The sequence below is a fragment of the Felis catus genome, chromosome B4 (genome assembly GCF_018350175.1).
Source record: "Felis catus isolate Fca126 chromosome B4, F.catus_Fca126_mat1.0, whole genome shotgun sequence".
Taxonomy (NCBI): domain Eukaryota; kingdom Metazoa; phylum Chordata; class Mammalia; order Carnivora; family Felidae; genus Felis; species Felis catus.
In genome coordinates, this window is record NC_058374.1 from 20,626,752 (window position 1) to 20,649,149 (window position 22,398).

The 22,398-nt window shown below is 38.7% G+C and overlaps 1 protein-coding gene across 18 annotated transcripts in view; it reads left to right on the plus strand.

Annotated features, from left to right (window-relative positions):
- MLLT10 (MLLT10 histone lysine methyltransferase DOT1L cofactor) overlaps positions 1-22,398 on the plus strand; it is a 237,965-nt gene that overhangs the window by 191,840 nt on the left and 23,727 nt on the right. For all 18 annotated transcript variants that reach the window (XM_045060978.1, XM_019834031.3, XM_045060975.1 and 15 more), the window contains one exon: positions 17,487-17,665. In XM_045060978.1, the coding sequence (XP_044916913.1) occupies positions 17,487-17,665 (179 nt within the window). The remainder of the gene's footprint in view (positions 1-17,486; positions 17,666-22,398) is intronic.

Genomic DNA, 22,398 nt, shown 5'->3' on the forward strand with positions numbered 1-22,398 from the left:
GTTCTCTGCCTGCTCCCAACTGAATTAGTCACCAAGTGGTACCTTCTAATTTGAAGGTAGCTAAACATGACTTTTTATATCTAATTTATTATTTTCAAAATCCCACCTTCTCACAGCTGTAGGTTGGTACAGATCCTTATCATTTCTTTCACACATTATTATATTAGTCTCCTTTTGGTTTTGTCAGTATACCTGGAATTGATCAGGTGGGCTAATTCAAGCCAGTATGGCAGAAATGAATGTCATTTAATCATTTATGATTAAAACGTTACTGTCAAGAATTGCCCAGAATTGCTTATCTTACTTTTCCTTAAAGTAATCTTGGGAAAATGAGTTATAATTGTAAAGTTACTTCATTAGTGAACCTGACATCAGAACAAGGACAATTAGTTAGGTCATGTTTAAAGATTATCACCATGTTGGGGCACCTGGGTGGCTTAGGCAGCTCAGCTTCCAACTCTTGATTTCTTCTCAGGTCGTGATCCTCAGGGTCATGAGATCTAGGTGATGATATCAAGCCTGGTGTAGGACTCCATGCCCAGTTTAAGATTCTCTCTCTCTCACTGCCCCTCCCCTGCTCTTGTGTGCAGGCACTCACCCTGTCTCTCAAAAAAAAAAAAAAAAAAAAAAAAAAAAAGATTATCACCATCTTGATAATGTTCTTTTTCTTTCTGTATAATGCAGTTGATTGCTTTCTTAGCAGCTTCCTTCCACATTAATTTCTAGTCCTGTGTTTGCAGGAACTATGTCCCAGTTACCTTGATGACTAAACTTGGAGTTAGAAACCATGTCTTATGGGGGCACCTGGGTGGCTCAGTCGATTGAGTGTCCGACTTCAGCTCAGGTCACGATCTTGCGGTCCGTGAGTTCGAGCCCCGCGTCGGGCTCTGGGCTGATGGCTTGGAGCCTGGAGCCTGCTTCCGATTCTGTGTCTCCCTCTCTCTCTGCCCCTCCCCCGTTCATGCTCTGTCTCTCTCTGTCCCAACAATAAATAAACGTAAAAAAAAATTAAAAAAAAAAAAAAAAAAAGAAACCATGTCTTATGGTGAGCCCTTTCCATAGATGGCCTGTATTACTTGTTTCACACTCAGGGTCATTTTATTTAAGGATCTGTGGGTGTATGTATGTGCCTATTGACAGGTGGTATTTTTGTATAATAATCACTAGGTATTTGGAATTATACTTCTCAGACTGTTTGGCATTATGCTTGTAATGTTAGGAGAAACTAATATATTCATTCAAAAGATGTATAAAAAATTATATTCAAAGTTGTTGGATGTGTCAAGATTTAGGAGACCAAAATTAAAAACAAATTTTTTTTTAAATGTTTATTTTTTTTTTTGAGAGAGAGAGAGAGAGAGAGAGAGAGAGAGAGAGAGGCAGGAAGGGGCACAGAGAGAGGGAGACATAGAACCTGAAGCAGGCTCCAGGCTCTGAGCTGTCAGCACAGAGCCTGACGCGGGGCTTGAACCCACGAACTGTGAGATCATGACCAGAGCAGAAGTCGGACACTTAATCGACTGAGCCGCCCAGGTGTCCCAGAGACCAAAAATTTTTAATCCATGTTGGCAGTAATAGGAAATCTGATTTTCTACAGACCAGGTCCTAAAGAAATTATAGAAAGAAAATAAATCAGTGCAAAGAAGATTGAAAGACAGGAGGGAAGATAATAATTTGAAACAAAGTAGATCTTTAAAAGCAAGTAGAGGGGCACCTGAATGGCTCTGTCCGTTAAGCATCTGACTCTTGATTTCAGCTCAGGTCATGATCTCACGGTTCGAGGGATCAAGCCCCACATTGGCTCCAGCACAGAGCATACTTGGGATTCTCTCTCTCCCCCTCTATGCCCCTCCCCCATTTGCTCTCTCTCTAAAAAATAAAAAATAATGATACAAAAAACAAGTAGAAATTTTAGGTATGGAAAACTGTAACAAAGTAAAGAACACAATAGATAGGACAAATAACAGTGGATACAGTGAACAAAAAAATAATTAATGGGTTTTATACATATTTAAAATAAAAACTATATAGTATGGAGGATAGAAGTAGAATCCAGGTAACAGGAGCTCCAGAAAGGGAGAGAGAGAAAAATGGAGAGGAGGAAATAACCTGAAGAAATAATGGAAATAAATTTCATTTAAAAAAAAAAAAAAAAAAAAAAAGATGAGATATCTTAGTTTGAAGTGGCACATAGTGGGCCTAAGAAAAGAGAGTGAAGGAAAAATTCTCATCTAGACACATTATAGGGGAAATTTTAAAATCTCACAGACAAGGAAAGGATTCTAAAACATGGACTATTAAGATGAAGTCTTTCTTTTTTAAAAAAAATTTTTTTTTCAATGTTTATTTATTTTTGGGACAGAGAGAGACAGAGCATGAACGGGGGAGGGGCAGAGAGAGAGGGAGACACAGAATCGGAAACAGGCTCCAGGCTCCGAGCCATCAGCCCAGAGCCCGACGCGGGGCTCGAACTCCCGGACCGCGAGATCGTGACCTGGCTGAAGTCGGACGCTCAACCGACTGTGCCACCCAGGCGCCCCAAGATGAAGTCTTTCTTGAAGACTACATAAAAATAACTTCAGTTCTAAGGAGGTGGTGCAAGATATGAAATGTCTAGATTTAACAGAGCTAATTATCATAGCAAAAAAAATTGAAGATGCTGGGAGTATAAAGATTACAGTTACATTTCTTGTAGCACCTCCTGGATTCAATTATTAAATGGTATTTAGGTAGCTTACCTAACAACTTGGAAATATATACGTGATATAGGTTTTCCCTGACCCCAACAAATTGTATGTATACTGTGTATAAAATAATGTATACATGGCACAAAGGATTATCAATTTCTTATTCTGTTTTCATGGTGCTCAAATTCTTTTGGAAGAGTCAGAAATATAAATGAATAATTGCAGAATAAAAAGTTAGGCAAAATTATCATGGCGATTATGTTAAAAGAATAGATTTGAGAGTCGTTTTTTTTCTTGTCTTCATTTTTAAAAATTGATTATGGTCATTACTTATATGTTTTTATTTAAATCATAGATAACCTTTAATGAAAAATGGGAAATGGTTTTAATAGCTGCCACATCTAATAAGATTATGTTCTTCGTTTTAATTAGCAATTTATTTTTTCCTACTAAGCCTCCCTTTCAATTTTCTTAAGCTAAAGAAACAGTAAAAAAAAAAAAAAATCACTGTGTAACGTACTCAATGATGTTTGTTATCTGGGCTTATGATTGATAACTTCAGTAAGTCTTTTTTCTTCTTAGTTGAAATGTGTCCTTCATTAACCTGACCACCTATATTTTTATCCTTCATCTGAGCTAAGTGTTTCTAGAGAATACAATTTACGTCATGTACACATGCATATCATTATAGATTTGTGATACTAGCCTTCACTGACATTTAAATTGCTTGGCAGTGTTAATACGAATCTCTAGGAAACTCTCTTTTTGCCATGATTGTTTGTATTTTAAAACTTTTACTGCCAGTTAAAATTGCATCTTTTAGTCCCCCAATTCTGCAAACCTACTTGGTTTGTATCCATCCTCTTTTCTTTCTCTCCAGTCCTGCTTGCAGTGCAAGGCTAGTCTGTACTTGTGCTCCACATCTCACCCTTCTGTGCCCTCTCAGAGGCCTTGTCATGTTAGTTTCCTTACCCTCTCACCCTCACTTTTCTTTCCCATCTACATGTAAGCATTCTCTCCTGTCCGTCCTCCTGAACAAAAGAACCCAAACTCTTTTAATCACACATTGCTGTTCATGTGCCTACCCCTTAAACTGTTCTACCTCCACTCACTCGTTCAAGATTTTCTCTTTGTTCTGGGTGGTATGTCTAGATGTGATTTTATTCTTCTTAGGACCTCTTTGCTTCCTAATTGAGAGAATTCATTTTTTTTTTTTTAATGTTTATTTTTGAGAGAGTGAGAATGGGGGAGGGGCAGAGAGCAAGGGAGACACAGAATCCAAAGCAGGCTCCAGGCTCTGAGCTGTCAGCACAGAGCCTGACACAGAGCTCAAACCCATGAACTGTGGGTTCAGATCATGACCTGAGCCAAAGTCAGACACTTAACCCACTGAACCCACCCAGGTGCCCCAAGAGAATTCATGTCTTTCGTCAGTTCTGGACACAACTCTAGCCGTTACGTTTTAAAGTATTTTTATATTTTTATTTTTATTTTTATTATTTTTATTTTTATTGTAGAGAGAGCACATGCAAGCAGGGGGAGAGGGGCAGAGAGAGAGAGAGAGAGAGAGAGAGAGAGAGAGAGAGAGAGAGAGACTCTTAAGCAGGCTCCAATGCTTAGTGTGGAGCCCAATGTGGGGCTTCATCCCATGAACCTGGGGTCATGACCTGAACCCAACTCAGGAGTCGGAAGTTCAACCAACTGAACCACCTAGGTGCGCCTATGGCCATTTATTTTTTTATTTTTTTTTTTTCAGAAGTTTTTTTTTTTTTTAAATTTTTTTTTTTTCAGCGTTTTTTATTTATTTTTGGGACAGAGAGAGACAGAGCATGAACGGGGGAGGGGCAGAGAGAGAGGGAGACACAGAATCGGAAACAGGCTCCAGGCTCTGAGCCATCAGCCCAGAGCCTGACGCGGGGCTCGAACTCCCGGACCGCGAGATCGTGACCTGGCTGAAGTCGGACTCTTAACCGACTGCGCCACCCAGGCGCCCCTCTATGGCCATTTAAAATATTGATCCTCCCTATTCTTTCTGTTGTTCAATAACTTTTGTTAGACATATTTGGACTTTGATTCTGTCTTCCATGTCCTTTAACCTTTCTTTTATAATTTCTATTTATCAATCTCTCTGTGCTCTAGCAGGATAATAGTTTTTAGGTTTTATTAATTTATTTTGAGGGAGAGAGAGAGAGACAGAGAGTGAGCAGGGGAGGGGCTGAGAGAGTCCAAGAGAGAATCCCAAGCAGGCTCTGCACTAATTGAGCCTGACGTAGGGCTCGATTTCAGGAACCGTGAGATCATGACCTGAGCTGAAATCAAGAGTCTGACGCTTAACCAACCATCCACTCAGGTGCCCCTGGATAATTTCTTTTGATCTTTTATATTCACTCATCATCTCTTCAGCTATACTGATTTATAATTTTACCTGCCTAATGGGTAAAGATTTTTAGTGAATGTGCTTTTCAATTTTTAGAATTCTTTAAAAAAAAATTTTTTTTTAACGTTTATTCATTTTTGAGAGGCAGAAAGAGAGCATGAGCGGGGAAGGGGCAGAGAGAGGGAGACACAGAATCAGAAGCAGGCTCCAGGCTCTGAGCTGTCAGCACAGAGCCCGACGCAGGGCTCGAACTCACAAACCGTGAGATCATGACCTGAGCTGAGGTCGGACACTTAACTGACTGAGCTACCCAGGCACCCCTCACTTTTTAGAATTCTTTTTGGTCCTTTCTAAAATGGATCTGGTCTGGTTTTGTTTTTCTCTTTCTTGTTTTTAAGAACATGTAGCACTTTTCTCACATGTAAAATATTTTTATTTTCAAACAGTCTCAAACTTACAGAAAAGTTACATAGAGTATAATATACAGAACTGTATCTTCCCAGAGTATTTGAGAATAAGTTGCAGATACAGTGCCACATTAGCCCTGAATACTTCAGTCTTTATTTTTAAAATTTTATTGTTATTTTTGTAATGTTTATTTTTGAGAGAGAGAGAGAGAGAGAGAGCGTGAGCAGGGGAGGGACAGAGATAGAGGGAGACATAGAATCTGAAGCAGGCTTCAGCACAGAGCTTGATGCAGAACTTGTGAACCGGGAGATCATGACCTGAGCTGAAGTCAGACACTTAACCGACTGAGCCACCGAGGTGCCCAGAATACTTTAGTTTTTATAGACAAGGACATTTTACTGTAAAATCACAATACAGTGATCAAGAACAGGAAATTAATATCACCATATTACTCCCACCTACTCATCAGATGGCCATTCACGTTTTGACTGTTGTCTCAGAATTTTACAGGTTAGTTATTTTTGGGTTTGGTTCATTTTTTTTTTTTTTTTCCATTTTTAGAGCTGTGTTATTTATTTATTTATTTTGGAGCAGGATATCATAGATGTGATCTTTCCATTGCATCTATCAGATAACACATAATCAGGCATTTCCAATGAAAAGGTTTTCTTTTCCTCTTTGTAATTATGTATATTGTGGAATTAAGTATGAGACTATAAATATCCCATTCCTCATCATACTTTTAATTTGTATCAGTGTGGACTTACAGATTTGTGTGGGGGTATGATGTATTTATTGTGATGCTCAAATTGTTCACAGTTTAGCTAGTGGGAGCCCCTTTAAGCTGGCACAGTTGTCCCCATTCATTATTCTTTGAACACTTATTTTCTGGCATTGCAAGTATATTAGTCTTCTGTTGCTGCCATAACAAATTACCACAAAATTAGCAACTTACAGGCACTCAGATTTATTAGCACATAGTCAGATGTCTGGGTTTGGTTATCTGGTTGCTCTGTTAGAGTCGCACAAGGCTAAAATCAAGGTGTTGGCCAGCTGGGCTCTTACTATCAGGAGACTCTGGAATTCATTCACTTCCAAGAAGCTCATTTAGGTTGTTGGCAGAATTCAGATTTTTCCTTGCAGTTGCAGGACTGAGGTCATCATTTCCTTTCTGACTGACAGCTGAGGGTCTCCCTTAGCTCCTCGAGGCTTCTATCCCATCCTTTCACATGTCCCTACATTTTAGAGTCAGCAAAGGTGAGTTGAATTCTTTGCCCGCTTAGAATCGCTCTGACTTCCTCTTCTGTTGTATCTCTCTTTTTTTCTCAGCTATTACATCTCTCACTGACTCTTTTGGCCTTTGTCTTCTATTTTTAAGGGTTCATGTTATTACTCTGGGCCTACCTACATAATCCAAAATAATCCACCCGTTTTAAGGTCAGCTAATCAGTACCTTAATTTAATCTGCCAAGTCTCTTCACAGTAGTGCCTTGATTAAGGGAACCTTGGGATGGAGGGTGGACATCATTAGAATTCTGCCTAGCACAGCAGGATATGTCAGGTGCCTTTTTTTATAGAGAGAGTGTTGTTTCTTTCTTACATTTGTGAGTCCTTGGCTTAGTCATTTAGTTTCTTAGTCATTTGAAATATTTGTCTTATCTTTATTTGCTCTATTTTCTTTCTAAGGTTCTTGGAATAACAGTCAAATAATGTTTGTGTCTGCTAGTTTGTGATCAAGGGGATTGTTTTCATCTGTGTTTTCTAATTGTGGATTGTGAACTCATTTTATAGCCTGAATTGAGGTTATATCCCTTCAGAGAGGTTTTGTGTTTGCTTCCGCTGTGTACTCAAGTGACAGTACCAGCTGGCCCCGTCTTACGTTAATTTAATGTTTGGGATCTATCAGACTAGGCACATATGCCCCAAAACCTGGGGCGCCTGGATGGCTCACTCAGGAGTGTTTGACTCCTGATTTCGGCTCAGGTCATAATCCTAATGTCATGGGCTCAAGCCTTGCCTCGGGCTCTGCACTGAGCATGGAGCCTGCTTAAGATTCTTTCTCTCCCTCTACCCCTCTCCCTAGCTCACTCGCTCTCGTTCTCTCTCTAAAATTAAAAATAAAACAAAACAAAACAAACAAACAAACTCAAAAAGCTATTTGAAGGCAAAGCTATGGCTCTAAATTCTAAGTGCAGACTTTTCATCCCCTATCCAGAGCTTAAATCTAATTGGATGAGCTTCCTTGTCCTGTCTCTGTGCTGTAATTTCCGTGTTTTGATGGTTTTGTAGGGTTTTGGTGGGGCCAGTGGGGGAAAGGGCTGGTCTGTCTTTCCCCAGAAATGTAGCTCTTGGAAGGTCCAATCTATATAACCAAAGTCTTACCACTTTTAACTTTTCAGCCATTGGAGGCCCAATGTGTTGTCTCTTTTTCTTGTGGGCACTAAAGCCAAAGCTCCAGGGTTACTGACACAGGCTGACTCCTCCAGGGCAGCCTATTAAAGCTTTTCCCTCCTCATTCATAAGGCTTTCCCTCACTGTCCTATGGGCTCAGCTATTCATTTTGAGGTCATTTTAATTGGGAAGGTTTTTAGGTTATCTGGTCTGCCTCATTGCCAGAAACAGAAATTCTCCTACTGATTTATTTTTCAAACCCCCGATACTGGCTCTACAACTACTACTCTACTCGGCCTACAAGTAGTTTTCACGTTGCCAAATCAAGTGGCTACTTTTCAGTCTTTAGCCTAGATGACTTTTTGGCATATTTATTTTTGTTCAGGACTTCCTGCTACTGGAAGCTCCTCTCCTGTTCCTGTCCCTCCTTTCCCCTCTCATCCTGTTCCCATCCCTTCTCTCCCTTCCCATCCTGTTCCCATCCCATCCCATCCCATCCCATCCCTTCTCTCCTCCCCTCCCCTCCCTTCCCCTTCCCTCCCCCTTCTCTTCTAACATTATACTTAACTTGGTTATCCTGCAGTTTTGACTATTTCTTAACTAGTTTTTTGTTTGTTTTTACTTCACCTTTATCCTAATTTAGTGTTGAAATTCCTTGGGGCTAAATCTGAGCCTCAACTTTTCTCTAAAATTCTCACCATATTTAAGCTGCTTAAAATCTTTTGTCTACCGTATTACAGTAACTACTTAAATTATCTCCCTGATTCAACCTTCCATTGTCTTTCAGGGCATTGTTCACATTGTATCCAAAAGGATCTTTTTAAAAGTAAAGTTCTAATCATGCCACTCTCTTGCTTAAAATGCTTCAATGGCTTTCCAGTAGGATAAAAGTGGAGAGTCCTCTATGACCTGCAAGGTTCCACATGAGCTGGCTCTTGGACTGACTTCTAGCTTTATCTTAAGCATTTTATTTCTTTGCTTATTATACTACACTGGCTATATCTTTGTATGTAAGTCACAGAGTGGATTCTGTCAAACAAAAAAAGAATTTGTTGGATGTACAGTTATTTAGAGAACTAAAGGAAAAAACCCCTTCCCAGACCTCTGAGAGGACAGAAATAGGGTAGATTCAAGGGCTGGGTAAAGAGGGATTAATAGAATCCTAATATTACTACCATTAGACTAACAGGTCTGACCATTTTCTGCCCTGGTGTGTATGCCTTCAAGATACTAATTCCCAGGAGAGACTATTACAGCTTGGGTCACATGTTTATCTCTGGGCTGAGAGTGTATGAAATGGAGGAGGGGTACTTCCCTGACAGAAAAGAGGATGTTAGTTGGACACAAAACAGGAAAGAATTATGGGCAGGTAAAAACAATAGAAGTGGTCTCTCTTCCTTTTAGTTTATGTGTCACTTCTTCACTGCAGCCTACTCTGCTGATCTTAATTAAGTTATCCCTTAGATTTGGTCGCAGTACATTCTGCTTTTTCATCATCGCACTGGTTGGTATCTGTGTGCTTACTTAATATCTGGTTCCTTCATTTTAAGAACCATGTATGCAAGGGTGATACCTGTTTTTGTTTTTTGTAGTATCTTCATTTAGTATTTTGTCTGGGTACATTAGGCAATAAATAATTGTAGAATATTGTAAAACAGAGTCAGTTACGCAATATTCAATTGATTATGTCAAAATAACATTCGAAACATTTGTAAAGATTTTATAATGGAATAGGAAAATACGTTAAGTATAAAAGGATTAAAAATGTTTAGTTTCATACATAGGCAGCTATATAAAGCTAAACAAAACCATAAACTATATACCAAAAAATTTGAAAATACATAAAAATGTCAACAGTGTTTGTGGATGAATTTTTCCCTACTTTGCCATCTGCTTATGATTTTTAATAATTAGTATGTAGTATTTTTATAGGTAAAGTCAAAAGAAGCAATACAGAATCGTTCAGATCTCTGTAAAAATAGAGCAGCCTAAGAAATAGTTAATGCTTGCCTAATGAGATTTTGGAACACCTATATTCCATCAAGGTGGCCAAGAGTCTCAGGAAAGAAAGCTCTTTTTCTAAATTTTATTTTACCCTCTCTGAATAATGAAGGTGTTAATCATATAGAGATATATTTCACAATCTAAAACCAAAGGGAAAGGGAAAACCAAAATAATCCTGTTATGCATTAGTTGCCAAAGGGAAAGGATGTTAACATTTACAGTGGAACATTTACATTTACATTGCAACATTTACAATGGAATCTTCTATTGTTGTGTATATGATTCTGTTTACTTCTTTTATCATGGAGATAGATATCGCTCCTTTATAATAATATGGCTACTGTTTATCAAATGCTTTCTATGTGGTAGGAGAGCATACTAATAGTATTGGTACATGTATTAGCCAATCCTTACACCAGCCCTGTGAAATATTGGTGCCATTCTCACTTTACAGATGAGGTGTACTAGGTCCAGAGAGGTTATTTGCATGAGGGAGCAGGATTTGGACTTAACTACTTTCATACCATATTAACCTCCAGAAAAGACTATTCAGTCATAGGATATGGGTTAGGGGTAACTTAACAGGTTTAGTCGTTTACTAGCTTAAATATTCCTCAAGACTGTCCCATTCATTTGCTCTGGTTCAGTGCTGGACAAACAACCTGATGTGGCACTGATTTGGCCTCCTAGGCAGTTTGAAATTGGGAGTCAGGAACTCTGGTTGGTGAACACTAATATTTATGTCACTGGTCATGTATAGTTCTGTCTTATATGTTGTTTTTATATCATTGCCATGGGCACACTAATAAAAGCTTAGGTCTCAGCAGTGTTTTCTTGGCTCTGCCCACCCTATCCTGTTCTCGCTAAGATCACCATTTGTCTCCATATTTCGAATCCAATCAATGGACGTTTTCAGTCTATCTCTTAATTAGCCATTCAGCGTTAGTTGATAACCATCTATGTGCCCTTTCTTTAGACCCTTTTCTTGACTTCAGTGATGATGCTGCACTCATGGTGTTCTTCTTACCTCACTGATACCAATTTTCTGTATTGATTCCTCTTCCATTAACCCTCTTTGAAATGTTGGAGGTCTTCAGGACTTAGTCCTAGACCGATGTTTTCCTCTTTTATAAGCAAAAATGCACTTTCCCTTTTTTCACCGCCTCAGTGAATGGTACTTGTAACCACTAGCCAGTTCATTCATAATACTTTATCTATCAAATGTAGCTAACTATCAAGTTGAGTGCCTCTGACTTCTAGATGTACTTCAGATCCATATCATTCCAAGTGTTTCCATACCACTACCACCTTCGTCCTGAGGGACATAATCTTTGATCTAGATTGTGGAATAGCTTCCTAGATGACCTTTTTGTTTCCACTCTTCCTCTTTTCAATTCATTTACTACATTTAGAAGGATGATCTTCTGAAAAACCAAGTCATGCTGTATTTGCCTTTGGTGTCTTCCCATTGATCTTAGTGTAAATTCTCAACACCTCTACATGGCTTGCAAGGTCGTGTGTAATCTGTTCCTTCCCTTCTCTCCAGCTTTGTCTTCCACCACTCTCTCCACTATGCTTTACCCATATTACCTTTTTTTCCCCTCTTTTTTCTATTTCATTGTCAAGTTTGAACAAGCTTTTCTACTTCACTCTGTTCACTTAATGTCTACTTGTGTGAACTTTAGGTTTTGGCTTACGTATCTTTTCTTCAGATAGATACTTTCGGCTTCCTAATTTGTCATTCTCATGGTACTTTCTCTTCAGTCACAACACTTGTCACAATTTATAGTTATGTGTTCGTTTTATTGTTTGCCTCCCTAATTAACTTGTAAACTCTTGGAGAGCCGAGATCTTGTCTGTCTTGTCTGTCATGTTCCCTACTTTCCCTGCTCCTAGCACAGTGCCTGTCTTCTAGTAGGCACACAATAAATATTGGGTGGATGGATGGCTGGGTGGATGGATCAGTACATCATTGCCAACCTCTGTATCATTCTATATCTTTGTGCCTACCCTTTATCCTGAAAAGATGAATTTCAGGTATTTTCCTAGAGTTTATGCATTACAGGATTCAGTTCTATTTAATTCCATGAATATCACCTTGATTTAGATTAAAATAACATAGGGGTGCCTGCGTAGCTCAGTTGGTTAAGCGTCTGACTTCGGCTCAGGCCATGATCTCATGGTTTGTGAGTTTGAGCCCCATGTTGGGCTCCATGTTGACAGCTCAGAGCCTGGAGCCTGCTTCAGATTCTGTTTCTCCCTCTCTGTCTGCTCCTCCCCCACTTGCAGTCTCCCCCCCCCCCCCAAATAAATAACCTTTAAAAAAAGTTTTAAAAAATAACATACAATTTGTGAAAGATGGAAATAGAGTTAGTTAAAAAGAAAGCAGGCACAGAACAATTTAAGGAGGATCATTTAACTTTTGAAAGTTCTAGAGGTCTTAGTAAACTGTTGGTTCATGAGGTATGAGGAAGTTTAGGAGAGTCAGTGATCCTCATACTCAAAAAAAGATTTGGGTATTTATACTGCCCTGCCTGGATAAGAAAAGATAATTTTATCTGTTCTATTTATAGTAGTAACCCGAGTACCAGACACAGTTTCAAAGTTGTGTGCACCACATTGCATATTTAGTTGTGCACTTTCCTAATTTAAGTATGCTCTAATGCAATGTAAAAACAGATACAAGTTTAGATATTGGAGGTCCTCAGTCACCACAGTTTTGCTTCTCAGCATTACACTTTTAGGATATATTATTGCATGTGGCAATGGTATTTTCAATTTTGAAAGCGTATTAGAGACATTAGAGGGACTGGTAATTAATACTGTTCTTTGCTGACTTAAACCTAAAATTTTTATTAGAGCAATAACTCTAAAATAGTTATGGCTACCCTTATGGAGACTTACTTACTCTTAGACCCTTTACATGGATGTTCTCAAATAAAAGCCTCTAAGGTAGTGATTACTTGTTGTTTTTTAAACATTTTTAAAAATGTTTTTATTTATTTTTGAGAGACAGAGCATGAATGGGGGAAGGGCAGAGAGAGAGGGAGACAGAATCTGAAGCAGGCTCCAGACTCAGAGCTATCAACACAGAGCCCGATGTGGGGCTTGAACTCAAGGACTGTGAGATCATGACCTGAGCTGAAGTCGGACGGTTAACCAACTGAGCCAGCCAGGCGCCCCAGTGGTTACTTGATTTTATAGAGAAAAATATGGAGGCTCAGAAAGGTTAAGTAATTTGATTCAGATCACATAGTTGAGAGAGCCAGGATTTCAGTCTCAAACTCTTGTTCCGTTTTTTTTGTTTGTTTGTTTGTTTGTTTTTTGTTTTTTTAGCATGCTGTCTCCAGTTATCTTAGTTTTAAGAGTTGGAGATTCCATGTATGCTTTCCATCACTAAAAAATTAGATTATTATCATTCTACCTTTAAGGTACTTTGCGGCAAAGGCTGAGTTCAAGTGCTTCTCTCTGGAACTACCTCCCCTAGTCTCTTCCTCTGAACTCAGTCATCCCTCAGGTCCTGTGTCCTTATGGTAGCTAGCATTTCTTTAGCTTAATTCAGAATACTTACTAGTTCTTTGAAGGCAAAATTCCTTTCTGTTCTTTGTTATCTTCAGTGCCTTTTTTAATAATAAGAACCTCAATAAATATTTGTTAAATGAATTATGAGATAACAAACTTTTTAAAAACTTGTATTTCTCAGGTGCATGTCTTTTGGAATGTAAGGTTTATAAGCTCCATTTACATGCTACCTTTTTTCTTTCCTTCACAGCCAAACCTCTTAAAACAGTTACTTTTGCCAAGATTTATTGTCATATTTGGTGACTCCTTTTTCTGGCCTGACTTTAAATGACCAGTGGAATCATTTGACCTATTCCTTTGAAATTCTCTAGTGGTTCCTAAGATTCTTTTAGTTTTCTTATTTTGTTCTTTGTGGTCTATTTTTTGTTGTTTACTATTCCAGTGGTAATGTTCTGTAGGATTCTGTCTTTGGTCCTCTTGATCATGCTGAGAATTTTGTCGAGGTGATTTCATTTTTCCGTTCCTTGGCTTTGACCAGCTTCCATATCAGGAGTTGTAAATCACATACTCACAGGGGCCAGGTAGGTGACGTAAATGAGTGAAGAGATGAAGAATAAGGAACGACAGGACTCTGGTGGGTTAAAGAATCTATACCCTGACCAAAGTTCCAGCAGATTATTGCTGTTTCAGAACTTGGTTTCCAATATTGACAGAGCTTCAGTTTTTCAGGAGAAATTAGAATTCGCTTTGAAAAGTGAAGTTTCAGTGTTTCTAAATATGAACTAGTTTAAGATTTCAAACACAGGGCAAGCCAACAGAAAGCCTTTTTGAGTTTTCATGTTTACTTACGCCAACTTTATTCTTCTTCTGACTCCTGGGTTTGTATCTCCACACCTGATTTTCCTGCTGAGCTCCAGGCTGATCCTGTTCTGTTCTAGACGCTAGAGGAAGGAGTTCTGTGTTCCACAGGCATGTCAGAGACCATGAATGATCAACCTGTACTTCAGTCTTGTCTTACAAAGTGCTTGCAGTTTTAGAATCAGGCAGCTGCGAGTTTGAATCCCGATTCTACCATCTGCTAGGTCACTAAGCAAATTATTTCCTTATTATTTTTTTTAAAGTTTATTTATTTATTTTGAGAGAGAGAGAAGAGTGCAAGCGGGTGAGGGGCAGAGAGAGAGGGAGAGAGAGAAAGTCCCACGGGGCTCAAACTCACAAACTGTGAGACCATGACCTGAGCTGAAACCAAGAGTTGGACGCTCACCCGACTGGGCCACCCAGATGCCCCAGCAGATTGTTTCTTTAAACTTCTGCTTGCTGTTGGGTGAAATGGGAGTAATATATACCTCATTGGGCTATTACGCCAGCACAGTGACCTGCATATAGTAACCACATACCCAGTACTAGATGCTCCCAGTTGCTATCCCTGTTTCAGTGAGTGGTATCACCACACACCCACTTACTGGTACTGAAGAGTCATCCTCGACTCTTCCCTCTTATTTCTTCTTGAGGTCCTGTTAGGTACCAGTCCTATCAACTCTGCCTTTAGAATGTATCTTTACTACTATTACTGTAGTTTAATCTCCTTTTTTGCTCATCGGTATTATTGTAGCAACCCTTAGACAGCTTTCTCAGTCTCTCTCTCTCTCTTTTTTTTTTTTAATTTTTTTTTTTTTTCTTCAACGTTTATTTATTTTTTGGGACAGAGAGAGACAGAGCATGAACGGGGGAGGGGCAGAGAGAGAGGGAGACATAGAATCAGAAACAGGCTCCAGGCTCTGAGCCTTCAGCCCAGAGCCCGACGCGGGGCTCGAACTCCCGGACCGCGAGATCGTGACCTGGCTGAAGTCGGACGCTTAACCGACTGCGCCACCCAGGCGCCCCTCTCAGTCTCTCTTTAAATCCCCTCCCCAGTCTGTTCTCCACTTGTGTCATGGATTGATGTCTTGCTTAAACTTCAGTCTGATCACACCATGCTTCTGCTTACAGTCCTTCAGTGGCGTCCTGTTGTTTCCAAATTTCCAGCATTTTAGCTTTTAATGTTCTTGATCTGATTCCTGCTCATTTTTTAGCCTCATTTCTTGCTTCGACTACCCAGATGGTACTTACATGTTCTTCTGTTTCTTCCTCAAACCACCCTTCACCTCGGTTCTACAGCTCCTTTAGAAATGAGCTCTAAAGGCATCCATCGCTTCCAGTAAGTTTTTTGACCCTCATCCTCTCACCTCAGGTCTGGGTTATATACCCCTTTTCATGTGCTCAGAGCCCCTGAGGATGTCTCTATCATAGCACTCTTCACAGTCTTTTGTAATAGTCTCTTTTTTCCACTAAGCTTCTTGAAGGCGGAGACCACATTACTTGAATGGCTTTGTATCTCCAGGGCTTAGAATAATGTCTGGCAAACAGTGAGCTCTCAGATGTTTGCGGAATGGATGCATTTGGTGAATGAATAAATTATCTTTTTTTCCTGGAGAAATTGTAGAAAAAGGATCTTAGGACCCTCAATTATAGTTGTAAGGCCTTTACAAAGGTCACAATTCCCTTATTTTTCTTGTTTGAGGATTATGAGTACTTCTATTTATTATGAATCAATAATACTTATGTTCTTTAGAACAAAATACGTTGTACGGTTAGTGTAAATAATTGTTGCTTGCAAGGGCTATAGTTTCTAATCTTTCTTTCTTTCTTTCTTTCTCTCTCTTTCTTTTCTTTTTTTTTTTTACTACATCCCACTTAGGTTCATTTTTCGCTTGCTTTCCTCTTGTTACAGTGTCAAATTCTTAGGATCTTGGGATCTTATTTTCTCCCGCCCTCCCAGGAGCCTTGGTTTATATCAAGATTTCTCAGCTTCTGCACTGCTGACACTGTAATACAGATAATTCTTAGCTGTGAGGAGCTGCCGTGTACATTTTAAGATGTTTAGTATCATCCCAGGCCTCTACCTACTGTATGTCAGTAGTGCCCCCTAGTTTTGACAACTAAAAATGTCTTCAGACATTATCACATGTCTCTGTGGAACAGAAATCATCCCTGATTGAGAACCCTATTGGTTTATTGATATTCCCATCTCTCACCTTTATCCTCAAAGAGCCTCTCCTGTGGAGCATATGAGCATGATCTCCCATCTTTAAAAAATCAACATCTTTTTCTAGTCACTCCTCTTTCCCCTTAACTTTTGCTCATCATCTCTCTCCTTCCTCTTCCCATCCGCTTTTCAGAATGGATTGCTTTCACCCAGTCCTCCCTCCCTTCCTTTCTCTTTTCTTTCCTTTCCTTTTCTTTTTTCTCTTCTCTTCTCTTCTCTTCTCTTCTCTTCTCTTCTCTTCTCTTCTCTTCTCTTCTCTTCTCTTCTCTTCTCTTCTCTTCTCTTCTCTTCCAACTCCATGATGCTTTCTGAAAGTGCTTTCGTGCCTCCATCCTTTTCTCCTGTGTCCTTGAAGTGACCCTTACCACCACCATGTAGTCTACGTTGTCATTATCTTTTAATCCTCTCTGCCCGTCCATCCCTACCCCTACTCATCCGCCCCATTCAGTCATAAAGTCTGTTCATTCTTCCTTTTGAATATTTCTAGAATCCACTTACTGATCTTTGAATCTCAAGTCTAGTTCTCTTCTGTTTTCTATATTGTAAACTGGGTGACCTTTCTAAAACATAGTCATCCATGTCAGACCTCTCTCTCAATCATGAATTCTGGGGCTCTAGTATCTGCGTTTTGAAAAGCTTACCAGGTGATTTTTAAGCAACTCTAATTGCTTCATTCTCCTTTCTAAGAAACATTTCTTTGCTCTTAGGAATTCCTAAAATACTTACTGTTATTTTTACGAGGCACTTCCTGATGTGATCCCAGTCACATGGCAGAGCCATTTTTGTTACAAATTAAAAATGACTTAGGTTCTTTTTAAACAAGTGTTTTATGACAAGTCAGTATTTAGTCAGTTATTAATACATTTTTTTATCACCACCAATAAAATTTATCATTGAGGGGAGGGATCAGGAAGAAATGTGGGTGTTTTCTGACTTAATGGTTAATATTAAGTATCTGTGACAAATTTGACAGCTAAGTTGCAAAGTATTTAAATAATTTTTTTTCTTTCAGGTATTTATAACAGCAATGATGTAGCAGTATCCTTTCCAAATGTAGTATCTGGCTCAGGATCTAGTACTCCTGTCTCCAGTTCTCATTTACCTCAGCAATCTTCTGGGCATTTGCAACAAGTGGGAGCTCTCTCCCCATCAGCAGCATCATCTGCAGCCCCAGCTGTTGCTACAACTCAGGTAAATTATTGCAGTGCTGTGAAGTGACCTGTAGGTGGGTTTGTCGTTTCTGAAAGCGAATTCCATTGGAGAGGAAAGAAAGAAAATAGGGCTTCCTATAGGAATTTCTAAAATGCCTCAATTTGTTTTGACATGTTAGTGGAAATAATAGACATATTTACATGGTATTTATGAGAGACGACAAAGGAATATGTTGTCTTCAACTGACTCTTTTCAGTTTCCGAGTTTCTAATTTTGTCCTAATGTAAACTGGTAACTTGGTGGGGACTTTTACTCTTTCTTTTAAAAAGTAGGACTTGGGGTGCACGGGTGGCTCAGTTGGTTAAGCGTCTGATTCTTGGTTTCGGTTCAGGTCATGATCTCGTGGTTCATGGGTTCGAGCCCCACGCTGGGCTCTGTGCTGACAAACCGGAGCCTGCTTGAGATTCTCTCCTTCTTTCTCTCTGCCCCTATCTCACTCTCTCTTTCAAGATAAATAAATAAACTTAAAAAATAAAAATAAAAAAAGTTAAAAATAGGACTTCAAAAGTGTGAACCGATTTTGTGGTTTTAAAAATTCCTTTTATAATTTTAAAAATCACAGAAATAATATATGATCGTCTGCTGTCTAAATTTTCAAAAACCAGTGTAGGAGAATATAGGTTAAAGAGTGATTGATCCCTTTGAGTACTATATTGTTTTCTTCCTAGTGGGAGAGGAAAGAATGTACATGAATATTATAAATAAGTGACTCTGTTGGTGATTGTGCATAAATTTATCCCTTTCCTTCACTTTAGACCTGTAACTTGATAGGCCAGTAGTCTTCAGGAATCCTTAAAAGCAAGAGTCAAATCAGAAAAACCATAATCTTGTATTTATAAATAGGACAGTAAATTGGCAAAGCTGTATACACATACCTACTCCCTCTCCCCCACCACCTCACCAAAGGTGTAATAATTTAAAATTCCTAAAGTATATATAGATATTTTTATTTGGAATTCTTTATAATTTTACTTTAATTTTATCCAAGCTTCTAGTAGTAAATCTTAGTATTTAGAGAAATTTATAAAAGACAAATTCCTTTAAAAAAATTGTTTTTAAATGTTTGTTTATTTTTGAAGGAAAGAGACAGAGCATGAGTGGGGGAGGGACAGGGAGAGAGAGACACAGAATTCAAAGCAGGCTACAGGTTCCGAGCTGTCAGCACAGAGCCTGATGCGGGACTCGAACCCATGAGCCATGATGAGATCACGACTTAAGCTGAAGTTGGACGCTTAACCAACTGAGCCACCCAGACGCCCCATATAGACAAATTTCTAATTACAAACTATGAGCTAGTTGTTTGTAAGTTGCTATAAATTTATGCTTTACATATGTGTTCATAATTTCCATTGTCCAGGCCTTTAGAATATATATGTACTTTTTGGAGCACCTCAGTCGCTCAATTGGTTAAGCGTCCAACTTCCGTTCAGGTCATGAACTCTCAGTTTGTGAGTTCGAGCCCTGTGTTGGGCTCTGTGCTGATAGCTCAGAGCCTGGAGCCTGCTTCAGATTCTGTGTGTGTGTCTCTCTCTGCCTCTCCTCCACTTGCATTCCATCTCTCTCCCTCTCTCTCTCTCTCTCTCTCTCTCTCTCTCTCTCTCAAAAATAAATATTAAACAAGAGTTAAAAAAATATATACACACTTTTTAAGTATTTTCTGTAAGCTGTACATCAGAGTACAGCCTTAGTTATTTTTAAAAATATGTAATGGCTCAGCGCAGTCACCATTATAATTAGATCAGGTATTAGAATAAACAACAGACAGTTCAGCACAGAAAACCAGTGGTGTGATTAGTGGTATCATGTTTGAAAATGAAAGTTAACTATGTGGTGAACCTCTCAACCTGAATAAGGGGAGTTTGACTAATTTGGGAGAGTTTTTTGTAGCTCATTTCACTAGCCCTGGTGAGATAGGCAGCATAACAGGGGTGTGGGGTTAGAGAGGGTGAAAGGATAAATGAGAGAATGGTTCTTGTAAATAGTTTCATCTCTTTTAATTAAGTGTAGCCATATGCTGTTGATAGCTTTCTATCCTTGGACAAAGTCTCACATGAACATTTCCAGTGTGCGTTTTTCTTTTCTTTCTTTATAAAAGTCTGTTTTAATTACTCTCTGGTTAATTCCAGGCTGAATTAAGCAAAAATCTCATTTCTTCTCATTCATTATGTTTGTGGTTTTGGGGGTTGGCATTAGGGAGGTAGATGGGGGAAGTGGTGGTGAAGAGAAATTTATAGCTAGAGGGAAAATTCCACTTAACATATGACTCAACTGAAGAACAAAGAAATCATAGTTGCAAGTAATCCAGGATTCAGTCCAATTAAAATCCTTACTGTTTATCCTCTTTCCATGTTCAGTAAGATGGGTCTCTTATAAATATGATCATCTAGTTAGACTCAAATGCTGCATGCTGAGACAACTGCATCTATGATTCTGTCCGGCAGTAAATGCTTTCTGCCTTCAAGCTGAAGCTTATTTAGCCTGGCTTATCTGTGCTGCTGTAGCAACCATCAGTCTCCAGGCAACTGAGGCACATTGACCTCTCAGTTGAACTGAGTGCAGAACTACTTCAATTTAGCTGCCTGAGACCATAGTATTGGTATTGAATGTGCAAAATGTGAATTTTCTAGGCAATGTGTGAGGGAAAGGGTACAAAAATATTTAGAATAAAGGGAACGTTTAGCTAGGACTCTGACAAATTGGGATGTACTTGGTGATTGAATCCTCTCTTCAAATTGACAAGTTTATTTCTGGTTAACTTTTATATGGGCCCTGTTTGTTTTCAAATTGCACAATTCATTGTGTTTAGGTAATCAAATCGTAGTCTGTTATTTAGGGTTTCTTTACAGGTAGCTGATTAGCAATGCTGTAAGTGGGTTAATTAAAATTACCGATATTTAAAATGTGATTATGGAAGTCTTGTTACAATTGTAACATCACACTAGCAAGCAAGTATTTTAGAAAATATAAACAGATAATGGAAATGTTAAATTTGAATAATGCCTTGCTCCTCCCCCCCCCCCCCCGCCAAATTTAATGAAGGTAGTAGTTTTTAGTGACTGGCCTGGTGCCAGCAGGATAAAAATCCAGGGGTCATTCTTGATCTTTCTGGCCTCGGTTTTTTAAGTAAGATAGACAGGCCTCTTGTTTGGCTTATTTGCTGTCTTCAGAATTGTTCCTTGGAAAGTGGTCAGGGAGGTAAGATCAGGAAGAGCTTAATAGAAATTAAAAACTGAGAATAGAATTGTGCCTTAATGGGGGGAAAAGGAGACACTTGTAAAATTGTAGGGGAAAACGTGATGCTTAGCAGCCCTAATTTGAAAACACCTTTTAAAAATGTTTGATCAGCTAGTTTTATATTCTTCAGTGTTAAATCCTTTTGTTTTATTTATTTGTTTTTAGAGTAATTATTCTTTCAGATAACAATATAGTTAATAGTTTTTAACATTATTGGAAGATAGAACTACTGTTCATATGATTTATTTTAAATGATGTGCTCTGCCCTTGTTGTATCATGAGTAGAAGTATAAATTAGTTTCTGTAGGTGTGTCATTAATTTTTCATTTTGCCTTTCAAATTCCACTCTGTCTCCTAGTTCTACATTCATTCTGTTTTGTCTTTTGGGAAAATTCAAGTGCTTTTGTTTGAAGGATGATTCCTTTAATAAACAAATTTTAAGACTGAATGTAATGAAAAGTAGTTGTATTTTCTGCATTCTGGGTTTTGCTTTTGGGCACACACTTCATAAATATAATCCTGGTTTCTTGATAACTCTGTATTTACTATCATAAACAATAAATTTAAATAATTTTAGATGAAGGAACTTTCAAGCTTTATTAATGTGATACTTAGTAAATGCAGGTGTTTAAGTATTTTTAAGGTACAGTTAATTTAAGGATTAATATTTCGCACATTTCTGTGAGACTTTTATTTCAGGCAGCTTTGAATACTTTGTTTTCCAATATGACAACTTTGTGGTGTGTGTGTGTGTGAGTTGTCTTAGGTGTAGTCCTCAATTTGCTTTCAGATGATGTCTGTCTGATATGACATTTCCATTCCGTTTGAGAAAATGGCTCAGTTTCCCAGGCAGATAGACGTGACTTCAGAAGATCTCTGACTTGATTGGTCAGAATGAAAGTTTCACCTTTTATATTTTAAATAGTTTCATAATGACTTGTAATTTCAAGGACATTAACATTCTGAGCAAAATAAGTTTTTATAAGTGCTTTGTGATGTCACTTGCCATTGGGCGATGTACAGGTTCAGTAACCGTGCAGCGTTGGTTGTCTGGGAAGTGGGGGAACTAAGTTTGGAAGCCAGGCAGTCTGCCTCTGGAAGCTGCTGTCTGGTTTACTGAATCCCTCCCTCCCATAAAAATGAATTTCCCAGCGATGTGCCTCTGTGTCAAGAGGTATCTCTTTGAAAAACATTGTTAGGAATGTTACTGTGTCCATTTGTGTGCCATAATGCCAAACAGCAGAAATTTGAGTCAGAAATCCATGGTTCCAGGAGCTTTCCTACTCACGAGTATAACTATGGGCGGGGCTTTTTAAATTTGTGGGTGTCAGTTTTTCTCATGTGTAAAATAAAATACTTTAAATACCTGTCCTACCGGCTATAGGGACAGGTACATTATGAAGTTCAAATGAGAATACTTTCTAGACCATAAAGTACTTTGGAATTAAAGGTTATTACACTGATGTTACAATTTTTAT